We start from the raw sequence: 27510 nt of genomic DNA, 5'->3' as shown, positions 1-27510 counted from the left end.
ATCATTGAAATGGCTGAAGTAATTTTAACTTATTAACATCTATAAGGATAAAATATTTTCTAATCAAATTAACCAGGTAAAGAATATTTCCGGGAAAAGGACTTACATAAGAACACAAACTGCTTTAAATACCACCAAATATTTTCAAAATAATTTACATGGAACAGTTATAAATTATTTGCTTTAAAAGAATTCTCTCTGTGAGAAGGTTTTTGAGAACAAATTCAATTTCTTTAGTAGACACAGTCATTCAGATTTTCTGCTTCCTGTGTCAGTTTTGGTATGCTATCTTTTTTCAAAAAATTAGACTACTTCCTCTTAGTTAAATGCAATTGGCATGAAGTTATTTACATATTCTTTTATCGTTGTAATCTCTGTAGGATATATAATGATTTATCTTTCATGCTTGATATTGGTAATTTGTGTTTTATCTCCTTTTTTAAAAAAAACTGGTCTTACTAAGAACACATAAATTTTATTAATCTTTCCAAAGATTTACGTGCTTTGTTAATTTGGTTTATTGTATCCCTAATTTCTAATTTATTGCCTACTGTTCTTATCTTTTTAATACCTGTGCATGTGCCCTTAAAAATAATGTATATTCTACATTATTGGATGTAGTCTTTTATAACTGTCATTTATGTCAAATGAATTAATGGTTTGTTCAAATCTTCTGTATGTAGAATTTTCATTTGATTCTTTCTTACAGCTCTTATTTCTGGACTGGGAATCTTCTGTGTTATAATGAACACCTTTTTAAGTTTTGAACATTTATAGTAACTGCTTTAAAGCCCTTATATGCTAATTCCAACATCCGTAGAAAGAAAAAAAAATCTTTTTTTATTTATTCTTTCTTTCTTTCTTCATTTATTTATTTATTCATTTTTGTAAACTTTCTACCCTGATCTATATCTGTCTACATATCTTCTTTAAGGCCAATAAATCCTTTTCTTTCTATGTAAACAGGTGAAGCAATTGAAAACTATGCAAGCTGTTACTTCCAGACGCACTTTCTTGAAGTCTTTACTACACATGCACAGTTCAGGGGTCAGCCCATAATTTTAGAAGAGTTTGTACACAGAATTGGGACTCTTCTCTCTGTGTGGTTTTCTCCTTTTACAAAATTTCTTAATCAACTTTTAGTCATTTTGGCAGCACTAAACTCTGTCTGTCTTCTGACATTTCACACCATTAACACCCAGGTTTTCTGCCTAAGGTCTCACTATCTCACACTGCGTGATGTGGGAAAAGCTAGATAAATGGGGATCTTACCCATTGCAGTTCCTTTCAAGAGTCAAATAGTTACCCTCCAGTTTCTGTCTACATGCCATCACTCTCTAGTGCCTTCAAATATTTGTGTGTTTTTTTTAGTTTATAATCATTTATCATTAACAAATGAACATACTGCCCGTGAATAAGAAAACACAAGTATGAAATCTGCTCTTTTTAGAAACTTCATTGTTAACTTTCCACAATTGCTTTATTCAATCTCACCCTCTAATCTGTCTCAGAAAATCAATGTTTTTCAAAACAGTTTATCAACAAATTTGGTATATAAAGTAGCAAAGTAATCTAAGTACTCTTAATAGACTCATTGAAATGCATGATTTACCATAATGAATTGTGGTATGTAGCTTCTAATAAACAAACAAAAAAAAATAGCTAAAACATATACAGTGTTGTTAAGACTGCTTTCTCCTAAATACTGCAAAGTAAAACTTCAGCTGGGTCTACTAATTAACTAAGACACTCAAAAAAAAAAAGTATTCTTCTCCTTTCCTCAGTCAAATTAAAAGGCAACATTGAAAAACAGGTATTAAAAACTTGAGCTTAAAACAACCTATACTTCTTTAAACCTAGACATAAAAGTCAGCAATTACATTGATAACATCAAAAATGACTGCATTAATTTATGCTTTTCCATTATTTAAAATATATACCTGGGTTGTGATTGTGGTTCTGGCTTGATAGGTTGCTGTTCCTTTTTAATAAAGGTTTTCTATAACAAGGAAAAGAAGAGTTGACATAAGTAGAAAAACAATGTCATCACCTGTACAATTTTAATTCCATTAATGTTCTGTTACATTATCAAAGGAAGAATCATTATAAGATATATTATAAATCTACACATTTATATACATTTGTTAGTATATGCAGAGGAGTATGACTGTTGAACCTCCTTCAGAATCTTTTAGCACCCAGTAATACAGGTCCTACTAGTTATTTCAATGAGCAAATATCCTTACAACTCTATTATAGATGAGAATTTTATTTATTTATTTATTTATTTATTTATTTATTTATTCTGTCTTACAAAAGAGATTCAAGATGCCTTTTAATAAATACAGTACTTATGAAAAAGGGAAATAAAATCCAGGGAAGGGGAAAATATGGGTAGAAAAATAAAGCCAAAAATGTTCTGATATTTCTTGATATTTGAGATTTAGCTCTCAAATTCCTATTGAAATGTTATGGACTGAATTGTGCTTCCCCTAAATCCATTTGTGAAAGTCCTAACCCCCAATATCACTATATTTGAAGATAAGGTTTTTAATGAAGTTGTATTTTTCTTTCAGCACGTTGAAAATGCTATCCTACTCCCTCCTGCCCCAGAAACCTGTTGTCAGACTTGTCAGAGCTTTTTTATGTTATTTGCTTTTTTTTCTTTTACTGATTTTAGGATCATTTTATTCTTGACCTGTAAGGCTGATTATTATATGCCTTGAGGTAGTCTTATTTGGGTTGAATCTGCTTGGTATTCTTTGACCTTCTTGTACCTGGATATTAATATCTTTCTCTAGATTTGGAAAGTTCTCAGTTATTATTTCTACATTCTACACTGATCCATCTCTGTCTACATGTCTTCTTTAACGCCAATAACTCTTAGATTTGCCACTTTAAGGCAATTTACTAGATGTTGTATGTGTACTTCATTCTATTTTTTATTTTTTCTCTTCTATGTACTTTGAAACAGCTTGTCTTTGAGTTCACTAATTATTTGTTCTGTTTGAGCAATTCTGCAGTGCAAAGACTTTGATGCATTCTTCAGTTTGTCAATTGAATTTTTCAGCTCTAGAATTTCTGCTTGATTTAAAAAAGTATTTTAATCTCTTTGTTAAATTTATCTCATAGAATTCTAAATTTCTTCTATGTGTTATCTTGAAGTTCATTAAGCATCCTCAAGACAACTATTTTGAATTCCTGTCTAAAAGGTCACATATCTTCATCACTCCAGGATTGAACATTGGTGCCTTATTTTGTCAGTTTGGTGAGGTCATGTTTTCCTGGATATTCTTGGTGCTTGTGGATGTACACTGATGTCTGAGCATTGACAAACTAGGTATTTATTTCAATCTTTGTGGTTTGGGCTTGTTTGTATTCATAATTCTTGAGAGGGCCTTCCAGTAGTTTAAAAGGAACTGAGTGTTGTGACCTAAGGCTGTGGTCACTGCAGCTGTTTCAGCACTATGGTGCACCTTAAAACCAGGAACATTGCAACAGTTGGGTTACCAGGCAAAATCTCTCACTCTCTTCCCTCTGTTTCTTCTAAATAGAAGGAGTCTCTCTCTGTACTGGGCTGCCTGGAGCTGGGGGAGGGATGATGCTGGTACTCCCATGGCCATCACAAGTGGCAGTGTGTAGGTTCCCACTTGAAGACTTGCAGGCCGGCACAGAACTGGCTTTCACCCAGTGCCCACAGTGAATACTGCCTTGCTTCCTCTTTTGCTATTCAAGGCTCAATGGCATTTTAGTCAGAAGGTAGTGAATCTCGCCAAGATTGAGTCTGTCCTATCAGAGCCATTTATTCCCTTTTAGCTAAAAGTGGGTTTAGAAACACCATCCAGGAACAAAGCCCTGGAGTCGGGGGTTTCAAGGAATTTTCCTGGTACTTTATTTCACTGTGGCTTAGCTGGTATTCAAGTTGCAACACAAAGTGCTCTGTACGCTTCCCCTGCCTTCCCCCAAGGAGAAGTCTCTCTCTGAGCTTCAATGCCTGGAGTTGGGGGAGGGGTTATATAGGCATTGGATTCCTTGGCTACCACAGCTGGTATCATACTGGGTCATGCACAGCCCAAGTTCACTGCCTCCAAGACCAGTGTAGCACCAGAATAAAAGCCCATATTTCAATAGTAATGTTTTCTTGCAGCAGTATTATCTAGGCCTAAAGTTTATTTTTATAACCATCATTTATTTTATTTTACTGAATGTTTATTTTTAGATAAACCCCTACTATTGTCCTAGCTTAGAAGGTACTTATTGGAAAAAAGAAAGAATGTACTACATGCAAAATTTTATTTGGCAGTAAATAGATCAAGAAGTATATTCAACTATTCTCACATAGTTTTGAAAGAAAGCACTCTTGGCAAATGCAAGATCTGAATTGTATTTAGATATATCATTTAGATATACCAACCTGCTACCTCCTAAATCACATCACAGTCCCACCCACAGAAATGATTTTCAAATGTGGAGGTTTAGATACAAAAGTTGTACAATTTTAAATGTGTATTTTTGAATCAATTTAATATTATAGAGAAATTCTTAATATATGTTTTCAGTGTCTTTTCTGGTAAAAGGCTATTCACTTTTTGCTTTTGGAGGCCACTTCACAATCTTCCTTTACTGTAGAAGCCAAAATATTCAACCCAGTTCTCAATCATAATTGACCTTCTGCTTTGAGATATCCTCATGTGGGAAAGTTATTTAAGGAGCGCTATACCCATACACATTAGTAATACTGTTACAATAGTTTTAGTACAGTTGTGTCAACATATGCATTCTTTGGTGAGATAAACTGATATGTGATTGTGAAATCACACAAGTGAATACCTGGATGGAAGAATAAAAAGTTGAATGTAGACAGCATTTGAGCAGATAACAGATTAAGAAAATGAACAGACTGCCTTTCCTGGGGAATCCCTCCTCCCACCCACCATCACCTCCTGGGAAGCTAGGTATGCTTGTTCTCTAGTAAAGGGAACATTAACTAAATTTCTTAAAAAGTAATGAAAGAGAATAAACTGTAAAAAGGCAGCCAAATAAGGCAAACATCTGTTACTGAACATGTCTCACTTGACTTCTTTTTAATGTTCTTAGGAATAAATTTATGAACTAGGGAAGGTTTAGCACTAATTAGCTTGTTTTCATCAAACAAAATGCACCAGACATGGATGTTGAATATGAATGAAAATTTCAATAGTAATAATAATAAGACTTAGAAAGTGCTGGTAGCCACGGTTATGGCCACAGGCTTTGGATATTGTGAGTGTTAATATTGTGTTGGTTTAAATTTGCAGTAACTTTTTGAATAATCAGATAAAATGTTGTACAAGTCATGTATTAATTAAACAATAGATTGATCTTTAGTTATATAACTTTAGGCTGATGAGCTGTTAGAATGATCTGAAATAACAAAATACAGAGCTACACAAAGGCAAAGTTTTATAGTGCACGCAGCAGCAGTGGTAATAGTTACAGCTAGTTGTGTAGATCCATAATTATTTATTTGAAACTCTTGGGCCTACACGTATGTAAGAATCCTGAAAATTTTAAATTTTAGAAAGGTAAGAAGATAAGTGGATTCATCATCAAACCAGTAATTACACTTGCTAATATTTATAGCATATGCATATTCTCATTAAGTTGTAGGTAGAGGCCATTATATAGGTCTTGTGTTGGTCGGTATAGATCAGGTTTGGCCACCCAAAATCAGGTGTTAAGTTTTACCCTTATATAGTTTATAACAATTTGTTGGTTTTCAGAGATTTTTAGATTTTCAGAGTCTTAGAATTGTAGACTTGTAGCAGCAGTAGTAATAGTAATAGTAGTGGTGGTAGCAGTTGGTGGAGGAGACTAGGAAAGATCAGGAGATGAGGACACACATGTCCACAAGTGTGCATGTACACATAGTTCAAAAGCAGTGAAAAATACAGCTAGAATATTGTGAAGAAGAGGAAAAAGGGGGAAAATGCTAAATTAAGAATGTTGTCTACATTTTGCTGTAACTTTTTTTTTTCTATATTGACAACAAAGACTCATCCAGTCCTTAATTTCTTTGTTCTGAAATTGACTTTTTTTTTTTCATCATTCCTCTTCTCTGAAATCAGTGGCCATTTTCATTTTGTCAGACAGTTTTCTTGTTGATTTCTTTTTTTCTGGTTTTCTAACACTCATTAGAAGACTGCTTTTTCTACCACAGGCAAGGCATGTTGCATTGGCTAGATGGAAGGACTAGGTCTATCTTAGGAATACAAACCCTAAACTTTGACTCTTAGAGGAACCTAGTAAGAAAGAATAGGTCACAAATGGTGAGACCTGGTTGGTAGTAATTAAGAGGCCACATGAAGTTGTTCTGTTAGGAATTTTTCAAAAAATGGATGCCATATCAATGATGAAAGGTTATTTTAAGATACTTCAGCCCTCAGTGATTGATTCCTAATCTGACTCCAGTTTTATTCTTTAACTAAACATATAGGATAACTTTTAACCTAACATTATTTTAGGTCCTTGTATTCTCCTTTTATTCTTTCTACTCCTGTTACCACATATTCATGAACATTCCATAATGCCTTTTAACATTTGCCTTTTATCATGTGTTAAGACTATCTTTTAAAATTATGCTTTCAATACATACATTTTGAAGAAAACTCAATTGAGCAAAAATAATTAGAAAATCAACCATAATTATTATAAAAATAGTTCATAGCCATATTTTTTCAAAAATAATTCTTTCTATATTAATATATTTCTTCCCATAAAATCAATGATAGCAATATCCCATTTATGGAAATAACTTGTTTTTAACTTGGCAATTGAACAGTGTTTTGGCAAAATGTAGTACACTAGATTTGTAGTTAAGTTTTTGTAGATTTAATATTTTTTCAATAAATTTCTTACAGTCTAAGTTTTGGCACCTCTCCTACTCCTACCTTTTTGCTTTGTCTTTTGTTATACATTGTTAAATTGCCCTCTAAATAGTGTTAGTTTTGAATTTTTTGGATTTTTATTGCTTCTTCTATTCTAAAACAAGGGAGCATTAAACTGATAACCAACTAAAAGTAGACAATCATATATGAAAAGGGCTTAGCATAGTATTTGTGGGTTAGAGTAAGGACTTCATATATTACAGCTGTTATTAACTTTATTATTTTAAAATTTATTACATTCTTTTAAGAAGAATTTATGATACCTTATAAAAATCTATATAACATGAAATATTACATAAATAAAGACTTCAGGGATTATGGAAAAGAAAATAGAGAGCATGAAATTAAGATTTAGGTAAGAATACAGAGTCAGAATTGGTACATTAGATGTTTGTAATAAGCAAGCCAAAAATTTGGCTGTGGACATTAAAGGAGGATATAATTTTTGGTCACTTGATTCAGTGTGTTTCCATAGAACAAATGCAAACAAACCAGAAATATGTACCATGTAGATGATAACGAAGAGGGTAATATGAAATAAATGTAATGAATACAGTTATCTCACCATATGCATGGGGCATTGATTCCAGTACCCAAATTAGTATTCAAGGTTCTGAATTGATATTCAGCAGATACCAATTCCACTAATGTTCAAATTCCTTATATAAAGTGGCATAGTATTTTTTTATGTAACCTACACACTCCCTACCCTATACTTTACACCATCTCTAGCTTAACTATAATAGATAATATGATGCAAATGGTGTAAATAGTTGTTATACTGTATTGTTTTTTCCTTTTATATTTTTATTGATGTGTTCTACCTTCTTATTTTTTTGTAAAAAAAAAACATATTTCTAATCCACTGTTGGTTGAATCTGCAGTTGCAAAACCAGCGGATATGAAAAGTTGACTGTCATGTACTAACTGATACAGTTTCATAAAATTTAGCGGCATACTAAATATCTACCCGCCTTTTATTCATAAGCCTAAAGTACAATTTGGTGAAAGTACTTTTTCAGGGGTAGGAGGGCTTGGAGGTGTTGGTTGTTGCAGTGGGAGTAGTGTGGAAACAACATTATCCTAGAACAGTTGGCCATCCTCATCCATAGGTTCTGCATCTACAGAGTCAAACAACTGCAGTTATTTTTTTTAATCATATCTGTACTAAACATGTACAGCCTCATTTCTCCCTAAACAGTAGAACAACTATTTTGTTTCATTTATCATTGTTTAAGTTTATCTACATGCTGGCTTAGTTTCAATCAGAGATAGATTTGAGGGTATCTTGAGGAGTGGAAAAATATATTTTTGGTCCTTTCTACTGTATGTGTCAGTGGCATTGTTATCACTTAGGAATTAGTTAGAAACGTAAAATCTTAGGCCTCAGCCCAATCTATTGAATCAGAAGATCTCTAGTGATATATAAGCACGTTAAAGTTTGAGAAACACTGTTTTAAAAGATTCTCCATTGGTAGAGAGATCCCAAGATGGCTGAATAAGAGGCAGCTCTGGAAAGCAGCTCCCAGTGAGAGAAACACAGAAACCAAGTGGTTTCCACAATTCCAAATGAGGTACCAGGTTCATTTTCTGGGTCTGGTTGGGCAGTGGGTATAAACCAAATAGGGCAAGTTGAGGTATGGCGGGGCACAGCCCCACCCAAGAGGTGCATGCAACCGACTGGAGGACTGGGGGATCTCCCCCGCTGGGACTTCAGTTAGGATACAGCACTCCACCCAAGCCCTCTACAACCCATGGAACAGGAGATCTTTACCAGGCTGAAAAGCCTCAGCGAGCTGCCTGAACAGGGCAGAACAGCAACTTTGGCCACGCCAAGGCTATCAGCATAGATTTAGGCAGAAGCACTGGCTGACAGGAAAGCCAGAAAGCTGACTGGATGGATCTACCCTCCCCACAGAGGGAAAGCAAACGGAAAACAGGGAAGTAGCCCATATGGCAAGACAGGTCCCCCACCCTCAACAAAGCCCAACAGACTCAAAAAAACTCTCATGCCAGAGTTTCGCACTTAGACAGCGACCAGGACCAATCCAGCTTGGCAAAGGGAAGGGCAGTCATGATTGCAGAAGCCTCCCTAACATTCCTGAGTAAATAAAAAGATGCAGCAGCTCCACTGAACTGCGGCAGCCCAGCAGCACCTCTGAAGGCAGACAAAGGAAAGGTCCCCTCCCCCAGCAGCCACCTGAGTTCAAAACTACATAAATCCAATGAGATGGGAAAAAAACAGTGCAAGACGAATGAAACCATCAAAAACCAGAACACCTCTTCCCCACCACAAGATCACAACCCCTCCTCACCAGCAAGGGAACAAAGAGGGACCGAGAACGAATTTAACAAATTGACAGAAGCAGGCTTCAGAAGGTGGATAATAACAAACTTCTATGAGTTAAAGGAACATGTTCTAACCCAACGCAAAGAAACTAAAAACCTTGAAAAAAAGTTAGATGCAATACTAACTAGAATAATCAGCTTAGAGAAGAACATAAATGAGTGGATGGAGAAGAAAAACACAGCATAAGAACTTCATGAAACATACATAAGTTTCAATAGCCAAACAGATCAAGCAGAAGAAAGGATATCAGAGATGGAAGATCAACTCAATGAAACAAAATGAGAAGGCAAGAAAAGAAAACAAAGAGTGAAACAAAATGAACAAAGCCTTCAAGAAATGGAATTATGTGAAAAGACCTAATCTACACTTGATTGATGTACCAGAAGATGACGGGGAGAATGAATCCAAGCTGGAAAACACTCTTCAGGATATTATCCAGGAGGACTTCCCCAACCTTGCAAGGCAGGCCCACATTGAAAAACAGGAAATACAGAGAACACCACAACGATACTCCTCTAAAAGAGCAACCCCAAAGCACATAATTGTCAGATTCACCAGGATTGAAATGAAGGAAAAAATACTAAGGGCAGCCAGAGAGGAAGGTTGGGTCACTCACAAAGCAAAGCACATCAGACTCACAGTGGATCTCTTGGCAGAAACCCTACAAGCCAGAAGAGAGTGGGGGCCAATTTCAACATCCTTAAAGAAAAGAATTTTCAACCCAGAATTTCATATCCAGCCAAACTAAGCTTCATAAATGATGGAGAAACAAAATCCTTTACAGACAAGCAATTGCTGAGAGGTTTTGTCACTACCAGACCTGCCCTACAAGAGCTCCTGAAGGAAGCACTAAACACAGAAAGGAAAAACCAGTATCAGCCACTGCAAAAAAAAAAAAAAAAAAAAAATGGTAAAGACCAATGACACAATGAAGAAACTATGCCAACCAAAGGGAAAACAACCAATCACAAATAAAATGGCAGAATCAAAATCACACATAACAATATTAACATTAAATGTAAATTAACTAAATGCCTCAATCAAAAGACACAGACTAGCAAATTAGATAAAAAGCCAAGAACCATCAGTGTGCTGTATTCAGGAGACCCATCTCACATGCAAAGAAACACATAAACTCAAAATAAAGGGATGGAAGAAGATTTACCAAGCAAATGGAGAACAAAAAAAGCATGGGTGGCAATCCTAGTCTCTAATAAAATGGACTTTAAACCAACAAAGATCAAGGGACAAAGAAGGTCACTGCATAATGGTAAAAGGATCAATACAACAAGAAAAACTAACTATCCTAAATATTTATGCACCCAATACAGGAGCACCCAGATATATAAAGCAAGTCCTTAACGACCTACAAAGAGACTTAGACACCTGCACAATAATAGTGGGAGACTTTAACACTCCACTGTCAATATTGGACAGATCAATGAGACAGAAAATCAACAAGGAAATCCAGGACTTGAATGCAGATCTGGACCAAGCGAACTTAATAGATATTTACAGAATTCTCAACCTCAAATCTACCGAATATACATTCTTCTCAGCACCACATTGCACTTACTCTAAAATCGACCACATAATTTGAAGTGAATCACTCCTCAGCCAATGCAAAAGAACAGAAATCATAACAAGCAGTCTCTCAGACCACAGTGCAATCAAATTAGAACTCAGGATTAAGAAACAAACTCAAAACCACACAACTTCATGGAAAATGAACAACTGGCTCCTGAATGTAGACTGGATAAACAATGAAATGAAGGCAGAAATAAAGATTTTCTTCAAAACCAACAAGAACGAAGACACAACATACCAGAATCTCTGAGACACATTTAAGGTAGTGTCTAGAGAGAAATTCATGCAATAAATACCCAAATGAGGAGGAAGGAAAGATCTAAAATCAACACTCTATCATCAAAATTGAAAGATTTAGAGAAACAAAATCAAAAATACTCAAAAGCTAGCAGCAGACAAGAAATAACTAAGATCAGAGCAGAACTGAAGAATATAGAGACACAAAAAAACCCTTCAAAAAATCAACAACTCCAGGAGCTGGTTTTTTGAAAAGATCAACAAAATACACAGACCATTAGCCAGACTAATAAAAAACAAAAGAGAGAAGAATCAGATAGATGCAATAAGAAACGATAAAAGGGACATCACCACCGATTCCACAGAAATACAAACTACCATCAGATATTACTACAAACAACTCTATGCACATAAACCAGTAAACATGGAAGAAATGGATAAATTCACTGTTCAAAGAATAAAACAGGAAGTAGTTGAAACCCTGAATAGACAAATAACAACGGCTGAAGTTGAGGCAGCAATTAATAGCCTACCAACTAAAACAAGCACAGGTCCAGATGGATTTACAGCCAATCTACTAGATGTATGCAGAGGAGCTGGTACCATTCTTTCTGAACCTATTCCAAACAATACAAAAAGAGGGAATCCTCCCCAACACATTTTATGAGTCCAACATTATCCTAATACCAAAATCAGGCAGAGACAGAACTAAAAAAGAAAACTTCAGGCCAATAACCATGATGAACATTGACGTAAAAATCTTCAATAAAATGCTGGCAAACAGAATGCAACAGTGAATCAAAAAGCTTATTCATCATGATCAAGTACGCTTCATCCCGGGGATGCAAGTCTGGTTCAATACATGCAAATCTATAAACATAATCCATCACACAAACAGAATGAAACACGATTATCTCAATAGAGGCAGAGAAGGCCTTCAACAAAATTCAACAGCCTTTTATGCTAAAAACCCTCAATAAACTAGATATCGATTGAACATATTGCAAAACAATAAAAGTTATTTATGACAAACCCACAGCCAATATCACACTGAACGGGCAAAAACTGGAAGCATTCCCTATAAAATCTGGCACAAGACAAGGATGCCCTCCCTCACCACTCCTATTCAATATAATATTGAAAGTTCTAGCCAGAGCAATCGGGCAAGAAAAAAAAAATAAAAAGTATTCAATTAGGAAAAGAGGAAGTCAAATTGTCTCTATTTGCAGATGACATGATTGTATATTTAGAAGACCCCATCGTCTCAGCCCAAAATCTCCTGAAACTGATAAGCAAACTCAGCAAAGTCTCAGAATACAAAATCAATGTGCAGAAATCACAAGCATTTCTATACACCAATAACAGAGAGCCAAATCAAAAGTGAACTCCCATTCACAATTGCTACAAAGAGAGTAAAATACCTAGGAATACAACTAACAAAGGATGTAAAAGACCTCTTCAACGAGAACTACAAACCACTGCTGAATGAAATGAGAGAACACAAAAAGATGGTAAAATGTTGCATGCTCATGGTTAGGAAGAATCAACATTGTGAAAATGGCTATATTGCCCAAAGTAATTTATACATTCAGTGCTATCCCCATCAAGCTTCCAATGACCTTCTTCACAGAACTGGAAAAAACCACCTTAAACTTCATATGGAACCAAAAGAGAGCCTGCATAGCCAAAACGATCCTAAGCAAAAAGAACAAAGCTGTAGTCATCATGCTGCCTGACTTCAGACTATAGTAATCAAAACAGCATGGTACTGGTACCAAAACAGAGACATAGACCAGTGGAACAGAAAAGAGGCCTCAGAAGCAACACCACACATCTACAACCATCTGAACTTTGACAAACCTGAGAAAAACAAGCAATGGGGAAAGGATTCCTGTTTAAAGAATGATGTTAGGAAAACTGGCTAGCCATGTGCAGAAAGCAGAAACTGGACATCTTCCTGACACCTTACACTAAAATTAACTCCAGATGGATTAAAGACTTAAACATAAGACCTAACACCATAAAGACTCTAGAAGAAAACCTAGGCAAAACCATTCAGGACATAGGCATAGGCAAGGACTTCATGGCTAAAACACCAAAAGCAATGGCAACAAAAGCCAAAATAGACAAATGGGATCTAAGTAAACTCCAGAGCTTCTGTACTGCAAAGGAAACAATCATTAGAATGAACCAGCAACCAAAAGAATGGGAAAAAATTTTTGCTATCTACCCATCTGACAAAGGGCTAATATCCAGAATCTACAAAGAACTAAAACAGATTTACATTAAAAAAACAAACCCATTTAAAAGTGGGCAAGGGATATGAACAGACACTTCTCAAAAGAAGACCTTTATGAGGCCAAAAAACATATGAAAATATGCTCATTGGCCGGGCGCGGTGGCTCAAGCCTGTAATCCCAGCACTTTGGGAGGCCGAGGCGGGTGGATCACGAGGTCGAGAGATCGAGACCATCCTGGTCAACATGGTGAAACCCCGTCTCTACTAAAAATACAAAAAAAAAATTAGCTGGGCATGGTGGCGCGTGCCTGTAGTCCCAGCTACTCAGGAGGCTGAGGCAGGAGAATTGCTTGAACCCAGGAGGCGGAGGTTGTGGTGAGCCGAGATCGTGCCATTGCACTCCAGCCTGGGTAACAAGAGCGACACTCTGTCTCAAAAAAAAAAAAAAAAAAAGAAAATATGCTCATCATCACTGGTCATTAGAGAAATGCAAATCAAAACCACATTGAAATAACATCTCATACCAGTTAGAATGGCAATCATTAAAAATTCTGAAGACAACAGATGCTGGAGAGAATGTGGAGAAATAGGAACACTTTTACACTGTTGGTGGGAGTGTAAATTAGTTCAATAATTGTGATAGACAGTGTGGCAACTCCTCAAGGACCTAGAAATAGAAATACCACTTGACCCAGCAATCCCATTACTGGGTATATACCCAAAGAATTATAAATTGTTCTATTATAAAGACACATGCACATGTATGTTCATTGGGGCACTGTTTACAATAGCAAAGACCTGGAACCAAACCAAATGTCCATCAGCAATAGACTGGATAAAGAAAATGTGGCACATATACACCATGGAATACTACACAGACATAAAAAATGATGAGTTCGTGTCCTTCATAAGGACATGGATGAATCTGGAAACCATCATTCTCAGCAAACTGACACAAGAACAGAAAATCAAACACCACATGGTACCACTCATAGGCAGGGGTTGAACAATTAGAACATGTGGACACAGGGAGGGGAGCATCACACACTGTGGTCAGCTGGGGGAAGGACTAAGGGAGGGACAGGGGATGAGGAGGCTGGGGAGGGATAACTTGGGGAAAAACACCAGATATAGGTGATGGGAAAGGAAGACACCAAACCACCTTGCCATGTATATACCTATGCAACAATCCTGCATGATCTGCACATGTACCTCAGAACCTAAAGTACAATAAAAAAAGATTTTCCATCAATTATTCCTATTAAGTGAGCTTTTTATAAGTATTGCCAATGTGTACAAGGTATTGTTTTCCTGACAAATACCTGAAGTGCAGAAATTCTATGAATTTAGTCATGGTGAGGGGCAGAAATGCAGTTCCTTGTGAAACGAGATAATATCCAATCAAAGATATTAGAAATATATTCTCAAATAATGAAACAGGACCACAGTTGTTGTCAAAATTGTCCTGAAAGAAATTTCCAGGTATTTGGATAATACAACTTTCACCTAAATGGTTTAATCTGGACAGTTTCAACAAACTGATATACTTATCCAAGTATATCCTGAGTTTCTAGGAAGCAGATCTGTGGTGATTTATAAGAACATTAAATTTGAGAATCACTGTTTTAGATAATTCTCCATCAAAGCCAAGTAGTCAAGTTGTAGGTAGGAGGCTAGGGTAGACTTTGACCCCAATGCATTTGATTGGCAGCTGTAAATCCCATTATGATTAAGTCCCAGTGACTCCCTAGAAAATCCCTGGATCTTTTCTAAACGAATAAGCAATGTGGAAAACAAAATTGCTGACCACTAAGTAATTAAAAATCTAATGTGAACTCCATTATTGTCTTTTTTTTCACTGTATTCTATTTTTATAGATTAAAAACTTCCTGCTTATATCCCCAATTTCACTTTCTGAATTAGTATATTGAATTTGAATCCTTTCCATCTCTTACTTGTAGAATCAAGGTCAAGATAGTAAATATTTCAATTTCCTCAGGAAAAGTGGGAATAAAACATCTGCTTTGAGTCTTAGTGAAGATTGAAGATAATACACATAAAGCACATAGCAGGCTTTAATTTTTAGATATAACAATTTATTAGTTCTGTGATGCAGCTCTAGACCTGCCACATAGGATATAAATCTCATAATTGAAAAACTCATCTTTTAGAATAGATTTACATTCAAATTAATCCTGAATAAATATACAAATAAAAAGGATTGAATTCAATTTTTAAAAATACTGTCCAATTTATAACTGAATTGTATAGTAACAAATTAACTACCCAGGAGGCTCCCTTAAAATCCAAAGGTGGGAATCATGTTGAAAACCAAATAATCAACTTGTATATTTTTAAGCATCAACTATAACATCAATATGAACACAAGTATATTAAAATGCCCCCAAATTGTAAAATGGAAATTCATTTCTTTAATCCGGCCTTTTAGATATAAAGTTTTAATTTCAGCTAATAAAAAAATTAGCAACAAGTATTACAGACCCCCACAGTTTAAAACGTCAGAATAAAGTAATCAACACCTGGCAGCAGCTTGTTATTGCTTGGCATTCTTCAATCTTAGAGTTTCCAAAGCATACACAAACCACAGGAGAAATTTGGATCCACATAACCTTCTAGGAAGTTGTAGCATATCTGCCAAACCTATGGGTTCTCAAATCTTCTCTTTATCACAGGGTGATATGCTCAATTTAAGCTCGAAAAATATTTCTGCCATTTTATTAAAATTTTTTTAGCGTTTTTTTTATGTCAATCATTTAAGAGTACATATATGTATACATAGATGTGTGTGAAGGAAAAATACTCAAAAAAAAAAAAGACCCACAAAGCTTAAGAATTAGAACATTATGTCTTTTTCCTTCTTTTCATATCCTGAGGAAATACATCCCCTTAATTTTATGTTAATGATTCTCCTACATTTCCATACAATTTTAGCACATATACACATTCCTAATTAGTATTTTACTTTTGCTTGTTATAACTTCATGTAAATGGAATCATAATTTCTTCACTCTCCTTTTTGCTCAACAATGCATTTTTGTGATCCATTCATCTGTATTAATGTGGATGTATAATCCATGGTTCATTCATTTCCATCAATGTACAACATCCCATTGAATAAATATATTATTTATTTATCCTTTCTATGGCTTAGAGATATTTGGTTTTTAAAAAAGTTATTTCTTATTGTGAAAAAAACTGCTACAAGCATTTTTTTACATGTCTCCTGAAGCATAGGTATGAGAGTTTCTCTAGGGCAACCACCCCCAACATCAATATGAGCCTACATTATGTTGCATCAAGGATGGTTTATATATATATGTATCATTCAGGTGTGGGGGCAGATGGGCAAGGCCTGGGGAGTGGGAGCTCAATAGCTGATTATTTATTACCTGAATAATTGATTGCCATTAGCCATAAGCAGCTCCTCTATGTACTCCACTGACCCCTGCAATCCCTAGCCATGGAATGGCTATACTGTCCAGTGGGCATAGGTTCAACTTTCCCAGGCAATAGCAGTTTTCCACTCCCAGAAGCAGTTTATGAGTGTCTCCATCGCTTCATATACTTGGAAACAATATTGTCAAAGTGTTAACCTTTGCCAATTTGGCAGTTATAAAATTATATTTCTTTGTGATTTTAATTTACATTTTCTTTAAGGACATTAAAAAATGAAGTTGAGATTTTTTATTTTTTATTTTTTGTTGCCCAGGCTGGAGTACAGCGGCATGATTTCCACTCACTGCAACCTCTGCCTCCAGGGTTCAAGTGATTCTTCTGCCTCAGCTTCCTGAGTATCTGGGATTACAGGTGGGCACCACTATGCCTGGCTAATTTTTGCATTTTTCGTAGAGACGGGGTTTCACCATGTTGGTCAGGCTGGTTTCGAACTCCTGAGCTCATGATCCACTTGCCTTGGCCTCCCTAAGTGCTGGGATTACAGGCGTGAATCACCACACCCGGCCTAAGTTGAGAATTTTTATATATTCCTGGGTCATCTTTTATTTCTTCTTTGTGAACATCACATGGTTTTGTTTTTAAAAAAGGTATTCAGATGCATTTCTTTCATTTCATTTTTTGCCCTGTATTTGCTCTTTCCATTTCGTACTTTTATTTGCCCAAGAAGAAGAAATAAAAATACTTCTCTTATTTTTTGAAATGGACATATTTTACCCTCTTGTTCTATTTTTCCTTTCTACTAGTTTGGCATTTATATTTTGCTTTTTTTTTTATAAATAGTTAATGTGTACATTTTAATATATACATTTACCTTAAAGTTTCTTTACTTTTTTACTTTCTTCTTATTCTACGCAGAAATGGTAGATTGAGTTAACTTCTAGAATTTAGTTCTTTTTCTTATAAACCTCACTTATTAGACACAATTATTTTGTTTCATTGTGTTGTTGTTTACTAAAGCTTATCTATATGCTTACCAATTATTTTACTTGCCATTACATCTAGCATCACAGAGCTCTTGGATAACCTTTCTTCTTAAACTACATTCTTTAGAAGTACCATTAGTAAGGGTCAGTTGGCAGAAAATTTCAACTGATAATGTATTTTTTCTTCCTCTCAACCATACTTTCTCAGCATTTTGAAGTTATTCTTCTGTCTTCTGGCTACCATTGTTGCTGGGAGGGAAAAAGATGTTTGTCCAGTTGTCTTTCTTTCGTAGGTGATCTATGTACTCTGCTTCTAAGAACTTTTTTTGTCATTCTGTTGTTTTGTTATGAGGTGTGTAAGTGTAGTTTATTTCAAAATATTCTTTTTTGTTGGGCTTCTTACATCTGAAAATCAATGTCTTTCAGCAATTCTGAGAACAAAAACCCCAAACACAAAACTCTTTTCAAATACTGTCTTATATAATTATTGTATAAAACTCTAATTAAAACTTGATGACTCTCTAGATCAGTGCAGTGGCTCGCACCTGTAATACCAGCACTTTGGGAGGCTGAGGCAGGCAGATCACTTGAGGTCAGGAGTTGAAGACCAGCCTAGCTAACATGGCAAAACTCCATCTCTACTAAAAACACAAAAATTAGCCAGCCATGGTGGTGTGCGCCTATAATCTCAGCTACTTGAGAGAAAGAGGAAAGAATAGCTTGAGCTTGGGAGGCGGAGGTTGTAGTGAGCTAATATCACACCACTGCTCTCCAGCCTGGGCAACAGAGTGAGACTCCGTCACAAAACAAACAAACAAACAAAAAACCCACACAACGATAAAAATATTTTATAAATCTCTGATTAGACATATGTGAATCATTCAATTGTCATTGTCCTTATTCTTTTCCTTTTTTCCTCCTTCCATATTTGCCATTTCTTCTGTCTCTGCTGTAACCTAGGTGTGTTTTTTTTTCCCTCATAGTTTATTTTCTAGATTATCAGTTCTCTTTTTATCTGTACCTATTATTTTCATTGCTATTCACTGAGTTTCTAATTTTAATTATTGTGTGTTTTATTCTTACAATATCAATTGTTACTTTCCAAGTCTGCTCAAATTAGGTAATTTTTTGGTTTCTTCAATATATTTCTCTAAACACGTAGAAATGGAAGTTTATAGTCTGTACATGATAATTACAGTATATTTAGTCTTTGAAGTTTTGAATATGTAGGTTCTGATTCTTTGATTGCTGTTTTCTTATGTTTAGTGACCTTCCTGATTTTGAGCTAATTTTTCTTGCTATTTTATTGTAAGAATTCTTAGAAGTCTATGTTAAACTGCATTCTAAAAATGGTTGATAAAATTGCTTTTACCAGATGCTTTAGGGCACTACTAAGTTGAGACCACTTTTATTCTAAATTTTTTAACATTTTTGGTGGGATTCCAGTGTTGTAACACATTACAGTAATGTGAATTGGATCTCTAAATCCGGGTAAGTGGTATATTGACATTAGAGATTCCTAGATAATTTCTAGGAATTTTACCTCTTCACCCAGAGCCAAGGCCATAGTATGTATGTGGTCTCACAGTCTCTCTCTTTCTACAGGACAATTTTAAAATCTTGGTTTATGCCTTAAATCTACTGCCCTTCCAAGACCTGGGTTTTATGAGGACTGTTCTTAGATCTGACTTTCCTTAGTACTCTGGGCTCCAATGTTTGCCACCCAACTGCAGGGCATGCGGCTCATTAAAACCTAGGCTCTAGGCTATCAGGAATTGCCATATTGTCCCCAATGCAAAGACAAACTTCTGAACTTATAAAACAGTAAATTCAACATTTCAGTGTTTGGCCAGACTGAAATTCCATTATTACTTTCCCATCAGTTCAGCCATGCATTAAACAATACCTTTTACTTTCACATTTTTAGAATTTATTGTTGCATTATGTTTTTAATTGTTACTATGAAAATATTCCTGGAAACAGCAATCCTTTTGAATTTTTTCAAAAAAGATTCCAATCTTTACAGGGATTTATATTGGGATGCAAATTTCCCTGTTGGGCTCCCTTCTTCTCTTCAGCCTGTGTATTGCCTCCTACACTTAGCTTAAATACCTACATATATAAGTAAATTTCTATAGCTTTGATTTTTCATGAAGATTAAAGAAATTTTCTCTAGTGACTGGTAAATGAACAATGTATATTTTTCTGTGACATCTTCTCCAGTTTTTCCTAATCTGAAAGTTGAATGGCTTTTCGAAACCATGGCTGTTACAGAGTGGCCAGTATTATCTTTGGGATACCTTCACCTCTGTAAAGAAATGTTAAGGGAATACTACACTTAAGACCACCTTTCAAAGTGGAGGCTGGTCTGGCTCCATGAAAAGACTTTGGGAACCTATGGTTTTCACATCTACCAAAACTCCTATGGGTAGTTATATGGCTTTTCAACCATCCTGTGGTTTGTGTGTGTTCATGGAACCTCTCAAATTCAAGAATGTCAAGAAATTGGCTTGTGAAAAATCTCAGAAAGATGTGTTTGGTGCATTCTGATTCTGCATGTATGCAAATGATTAGCATTTTTTCTGTTTAAACCATCATTCACCTAGAAACAGTAGCAGCATAAAGAATGCAGCTCACTGATCTTTCACAGAAAGTGCTAGGGACATGACTGACTTCTTCAGGGCAAATGCTAGTGTTAATAGCCCGGTCTGGCAGAAAGAAACTCTTCAGCTTACTTCACTATGTTTTAATGTGTAATTTGGAATTCTATATGTATTTGTTATTAATAATTTTCCCTTCACAGCACCTATTTAAATAAACCTTTCATTTTACCTTGAATGATATGTTTACATACGTTTCTGGTAGGGTCACAAGGCTGTATAAATCCAAGAAGATCCCTTTCTACTTAGAAAATACACTTTAGCCACATTTGGGAGTAAGTGTTGGGGTAATATAGACCAATTAAAAGTTATATATTTTGTAATTTTATGCTAATAGGAATTAGATAAAATATGTCTACAATTAAGATGCAAAAATTGAAGGCTAAATATTTATGGTTTATCAATGGAAAAATTTAATCATTAGACCATGAAGAAATTGTCAAAAGAAAAAAAATTCAAATGAGATTTGAAAAGAGAAAGGGAATTGATGGATTAGACAGCTACTTTTTTAGAAAGAAGCTGTGTGTAAAAATATTGTGTAAATTATCAGAAGCTTGGTACCAGTTAAATTGTAGGATTTTGGAAAATATGTGGGGAAAAGGAGTATGAAAAGTAGTTTTGATGTTTAGGTTGTTACAAAAATTTGAAAATATTGACAGGAGAGTGTAATAAATGACTTAGATATTCAGCCAAGTGTTTAGGATGTGTCATTCTGAATGCATTGCCATGGGAAGACCAGGTGTTTAAAGAAGGATTATTAATCATTCTGCTATAAACTACATGCACATGTATGTTTATTGCAGCACTATTCACAACAGCAAAGACTTAAAGCCACCCCAAATTCCCATCAATGATAGACTGGATAAAGAAACTGAAGCACATATACACCATGGAGTACTAGGCAGCCATAAAAAAGGATGAGTTCATGTCCTTTGCAGGGACATAAACGAAGCTGGAAACCATCATTCTCAGCAAACTAACACAGGAACAGAAACCAAACACCACCTATTCTCACTCACAAGTGGGAGTTGAACAATGAGAACACATGGACACAGGGAGGGGAAAGTCACATACTGGGTCCTGTCAGGGGTTGAGGGGCTAGGGAAGGCATAACATTAGGAGAAATACCTAATGTACATGATGGGTTGAAGGGTGCAGCAAACCACCATGGCATGTGTATACCTATGTAACAAACCTGCATGTTCTGTGCATGTATCCCAGCACTTAAAGTATAATAATAATAATAATAATAATAATAATAATAAAGAAGTTGAAAGAAGCAGGTAGTGGCTATGTAAAGAGGAGAGAAAGAATTTAAGAGAAAATAGAGGTAAAACATAAAGGCAGAATGGACTTGAAATGTCAATAGGAAGACTAAGACTCAGAAAAACTGAGATGTCAATATATAGGAAGATTAAGATTCAGAAAAACACCAGATCCCTTATAGGAAAGGTCATACTCATTTTGCAAAAAGGATAGCAAAAAAAAAAAAAAAATCAGTTGCTAATTATGTTAAGTAGAAAACACCAATGGAGGTTGTGAAGGCAATGAAGTTGGAAGAGAGAAAATACAAAGAATCAGAGGACATCTAAAGAAAGGAAATCCTCAGGAATGTTTGCCTGAGATTGTTTTACTTAGTAGTCTTCACATTTGCCACCACTCATTATGGAGAATGTTTCAATTCAGTTAGTCTGGCCAAGAAGGAAGCAATTGAAAAAAGAAAAATGAATGTAAATAGTAGTATCACAGAAGGACAGTGTGTCCCAAGCCAAGTGTACTGTTTTGTGTAAAAGTATGAAATATCAAGATTAACAATTTTTTGTGACCATTAGTATTTTTATAGCCATGAATATGTGTCATGGAACATCTTGAGGGCAACATTTAAAATACAGGTCCTGCTTGCTGCTCTATTATCATCTACATGTTGTACATATATTTCAAAAAGTACAATATTATTCTTGAGGATGATTGTTTACTTTGAAAAAGGAAACAATCAGGGAATTCTAAAATTAACAAATATTGAAAGATGATGCACAACAATTTTCCGGGTTATTGTTGTGTTCCAGAAGAAAGGTCAATCTTAGTTCCTAAGAAATGAATGCCATGAAATGAAATTAACACATGCAAATAAGATTGCATCTGAAATGGCAGTATATGACAGAATGAAGCTTAACTCAATACAAGATATTTGTGATTTGTTTAAAATGTTTTAAAAATCACTGTATGTCTTAATGCTGAGTATTTTTGCAAGATAAACACAACTTTCTTTCACATTTCATCTTTACATTGGCTCTTTATATCTCCTGAGAGTTTATAAAAGAGACACTGTTGGCTTTATTTGTCAATGACACCTTTGAAACTTAAAATGCAAAACTAAAATAAGCATTTTCCTTGTGGCATCACAAACACACCATATGTCACTGCCCAATAAACTTTCTGTTACTGACTTCTTACAGAGTCTGAGGGGGAGAGAACAACACCAGCAACTCAAAATCCTCTAACAATTTTACTCACTTATCAATACAAAACCCAAACCAAAATGGATTAAAGGCTTGAATATAAGACTTGAAACTATGAAAAGATTGACAAAAAACCACTGAGTAAACACTCCAGGATGTAGGTTTTAGCAAATATTTCTTGAGTAAGACCTAAAAAGTACAGGTAGCCAAAGCAGAAATTAACACATGGGATCATATTAAGTTTAAAAGCGGCTTCACAGCAAGGAAATCAACAAAGTGGAGACAACCAACAAAATGGGGGAAAATATTTGCAAACTACACACCTAACAAGGGATTAATAACCAAAATATGTAAAAAGCTCAAACAACTCAATAGGAAAAAAACAAATAATCTGATTTTAAAATAGGCAAAAGATCTGAATAAACATTTCTCAGAAGACATACAAATGGCCAAGTATATGAAAAAATGTTCAATATCACTAATCATCAGAGAAATGCAAATCAAAACCACAGTAAGATATCATCTCAACCCAGTTAAAATGGCTTTTATAAAGAAAAAACAGAATAATGGATGCTAGTGAGAATGTAGAGAAATGGAAAATGTAAATTAATATAGCCACTACGAAGAACAGTATGGAGGTTCCCCAAAAACTAAAAACAGAACTACTATATGATTCAGCAACACCACTGCTGGGTATATATCCAAAGGAAAGGAAATTAGTATGTCAAAGAAATACCTGTACTCATATGTTTGTTGCGCTACTACTCACAAATCCAAGATATGGTATCAACCTAAAAGTCCATCAACAAACGAATGAAGAAAGAAAGTCTGGTACATATACACAATAGAATATTATTCCTAAAAAAGGATGAAATCCTGTCACTTGTAAAATCATGAATGGAACTCGAGGACATTATCGAAAGTAAAATAAACCAGGCACAAAAGAATAAATATTGCATGTTCTCACTCATACATGGGAGCTAAAAAATAATTTGATCTCATGAAGACAGGGAGTAAAATGATGGTTACCAGAGGTTTGGAAGGGTAGTGGGAAGGATGAGATAAAGAAGATATGATTAATGGACACAAAAATATATTTAGACAGACAGAATAAGATCCAGTGTTCGGTAGAACAATAGGGCAACTATAGTAACTATGATTTCTTGTATATTTCAAAATAACTTAAAATGTGGAATTGGAATGTTTCTAACAAAAAGAAATAAATGCTTGAGATTTGATAATTACATGTTGTATCAAAATATATGTATCCCGTGGAAATGTACAACTATTACATATTCATAATTATTAATTGTTTTTAATTTATAAAGAAAAGAGGTTTAATTGACTCACAGTTCTACCTGGCTGGGGAGACCTCAAGAAACTTACAATCCTGGTGGAAGGCAAAGGGGAAACAGGGCACATCTTACATGGTGTAAGGAGAGAGAAAGAGCAAAGGAGGAAGTGCAACACACTTTCAAACAACCAGATTTTGTAGAAACTCACTAGCACAAGAACAGTAAGGGGGATGTTCATTCTCATGACTCAATTACCTCCCACCAGGACCTTCCCCAGACACATGGGGATTACAATTGGAGATGAGATTTGGGTGAGGACACAGAGCCAAACCATATTACTCTTCTCACAATTATGAGTGGAAAGCTCCAAAGCACATTCATTACCATCTCTACCAAGGGAAATTATTTTATGTATGCCCAAAGTAACCTTAGCTTCATTTTATTTTTCCATCAATTTTCTCATTTACATATTTCTGAGGTCATTTTTGTCACACTCTTAGATACAGGTTTACAACCTTTGTGAAACAAGGTGAGTTATTAATACATACATATGTACGTTCATTTTCAAAGGAGCAAGATGGATCACAAAGACATGATACGACTTGTACTAAAAGTAGCAAAGCAGGAACAATTCCTGTGCTCTAAATTGCACAATAAATTTTTTTAAAAAAAAATTAAAAAGTGGGCTTTTAACTGTAACTATGTAAATTAAATATGTGTTTTTTCAAAGTAAATATGTAATTTTGTCAAAGACATTCATACTTTAATCTTCCATAGGAAAATAAATATGCATTTCAAAACTAAAATTGAGTTTAAAGATAATGTACAACCTCAAATATCACCACTCCTCAAAGTAGGAACAAAACAAATACAAATCATAGATAAGAATTAACTACTGGAATGCTATTCAAAAGGTCCAAAAAAAAATCGTAGTCACATAACTGTTAACTCAGGACCAGAGTTAATTCCAAGCCCACTACAGAATTTCCCAAAAGTGATTTCGTTTCTGAATAAAATAACCCCCCCAATATTAGGAAATCATATGAATAAAAAGAATTTTTAAATTTAGTCATTCTGATGATTTGTGCTAATTCATAGAACAGTCAGAAAATCAAATAATGTAATGATCATTTATCAAATGTAACCCATTAGGGGAGAAAATAATGAATGTGAATATAATTATAGTACTTCCTCGAATGTTTTAGAAGAGAGAAGAAAAAGGGCAAAGAGAAGAAAATGTGATGAGGGAGAAAAAAATGAGCAAATATGCTTTACATAATAAAAGTTAATTTACTATTTTTCATTATGTAATAAAATTTTTCAAGCACATACCCAGCTGACAGAACAGTTTGGTAAGAAATTTTTAAAAGATGTTGAAATTTCCAAGTGAGAAGAAGTAAATCTCCTTAGATTCTTACGATATTCATTTTACCAAAATGGTTCAAGAAATTTCTCCAGAGAAAATGAAAAATTTCATACATTAAAATCTAGTCAATCCATTCTATGGTCAAAATCAACCTGAGGTGAAGAACTTAAGTTATACTTGAAATTTCTATTTTCACTTTTAAACAATGTTTCTACAAAACTAATGACCTGTTTTTGTTTTTTTCATGACCTAAACCTATGTTTTATTTTTTTCTTTTTTAGACAGAGTCTCACTCTGTTGCCAGGTGCCAGGCACCAGGCTGGAGTGTAGTGGCGCCATCTCAGCTCACAGCAACTTCCACCTCCCGGGTTCAAGCAATTCTCCTGCCTCAGTCTCCTGAGTAGCTGAGACTACAGGCACGTGCCACCATGCCCAGCTAATTTTTGTATTTTTTTAGTAGCCACAGGATTTCACTATGTTGGCCAGGATAGTCTCGATCCCTTGACCTTGGGATCCTCCCACCTCGGCTTCTATAAGGATGTTTTTAATAAAATATGACCAGCAACTCCTTTTATTGTCCTCACTCATGTAGGTTGTGTTCCCCTTGGTGGGAGTATTCAGGGTAGAAGTGAAAAGTCGCATGTCCAGAAATCCATAATGTGTTCTTTGAAAACAATTTATAATGCAACCTTTATGAGACTGAATTCTATTTGCTTGTAATCCTTTACTTCAAGCATCAAGGTGAGGCAAATTCTTTTCCCTGAGAGTTAAGAAGCTGTAAAGTGACTGAATGGCTTCCTCCTATCCTAGGGCATAAACTCATTAAAGAGACCTACACGGCATGATGATTATGGGTCCTTGCTTATCTCTTCAGCTTCATTTCTTGATGCTTTCCCTCTAGCATGCTGTGCTTTTGCCTCACTGAATTTCTGAGATGTATCCTGTCTTTCCGCGTTGAACAACCACAGCTGTCCTTTCTGGGGCTAGAATAATTTTCCTGCTATCCCTGGACTCTATCACCACTGCATCTTACATGTACTCATGCAGGACAGACATTCCCTTGTCAGCTCTTCCTCATAGGGCATGAGTGTCCAGTCTTTTGGTTTCTCAGGACAACACTGGAAGAAGAATTGTCTTGAGTCACATATACAATACACTAACACTAAGGATAGCTGACAAGTTAAAAAGAGAAATTGCCAAAAAATCTGATAATATTTTAAGACAGTTTACGAATTTGTGTTGGGCCTCATTTAAAGTCATCTTGGGCTGCATGTGGCCCACAGGCTGCAGGTTGGACAAGAGTTTGTTCTAGGGCATCATCAACTGGCAGAGCTCTTCTCAGGGACACCTTCCTGACTCTTAGGACCACTGCAACATAGTACGTTAGCCACTTGCTGAGGAGAGTCCTGCCATACTGACAGCTAATTAATTACAGTTATTTCACTCTCTTCTGTATTTCCAAATATTAACTAGAAATTATTTATACAAATTTCTGCTAATATTTGTCCTTATCCTATTTTAAGAACACTATTGATAAGTGCATTGATTTTCAAGTCTCAGAATTGTGATAAATACCAAGGCTAGATTTTTTTTTCAACCACAACTACAACTCTCCACATTATATGTTCCAAGATTGCTTCATACATTATCATAAAGTTAGCAAACACTTTAAAGAAGAATTACACCAGGAGTTATATTCATGGGTCTCACTCACCTTAGATAAATATTACCTTTCAGGATAATTAAGGTTAAAAATATCTTAGTACTTCAGAGACCATAAAAAGTAATACCAGAAACTGTTTCTTAAGGAATCAGTTTTCAGAATTTTACATTAAAAAGTTTCAGAGGCCCATGTGCCACTAAAAGTAACTGGAAATTCTAATATAATTCTCATACAATAAACACATGGTTGCAAAGGTGAAACATTAAAGCATAAAGTCATATAGCACTACTGAATTTTTTTATTAGAGCTAAAAACGTGAGGATACAAA

The 27510-nt window shown here is 35.1% G+C and overlaps 1 protein-coding gene across 1 annotated transcript in view; it reads right to left on the bottom strand.

Annotated features, from left to right (window-relative positions):
* IQCM (IQ motif containing M) overlaps nucleotides 1-27510 on the bottom strand; it is a 405329-nt gene that overhangs the window by 248180 nt on the left and 129639 nt on the right. Inside the window, 1 exon segment of the mRNA XM_039479166.2 lies at nucleotides 1941-1999. Within this exon segment, the coding sequence (XP_039335100.1) occupies nucleotides 1941-1999 (59 nt within the window).

Source organism: Saimiri boliviensis, chromosome 3 (genome assembly GCF_048565385.1).
Source record: "Saimiri boliviensis isolate mSaiBol1 chromosome 3, mSaiBol1.pri, whole genome shotgun sequence".
Classification (NCBI taxonomy): Eukaryota; Metazoa; Chordata; class Mammalia; order Primates; family Cebidae; genus Saimiri; species Saimiri boliviensis.
Note: the sequence above shows the minus strand (reverse complement) of the source record. Positions and strands in the feature narration are given on the sequence as shown.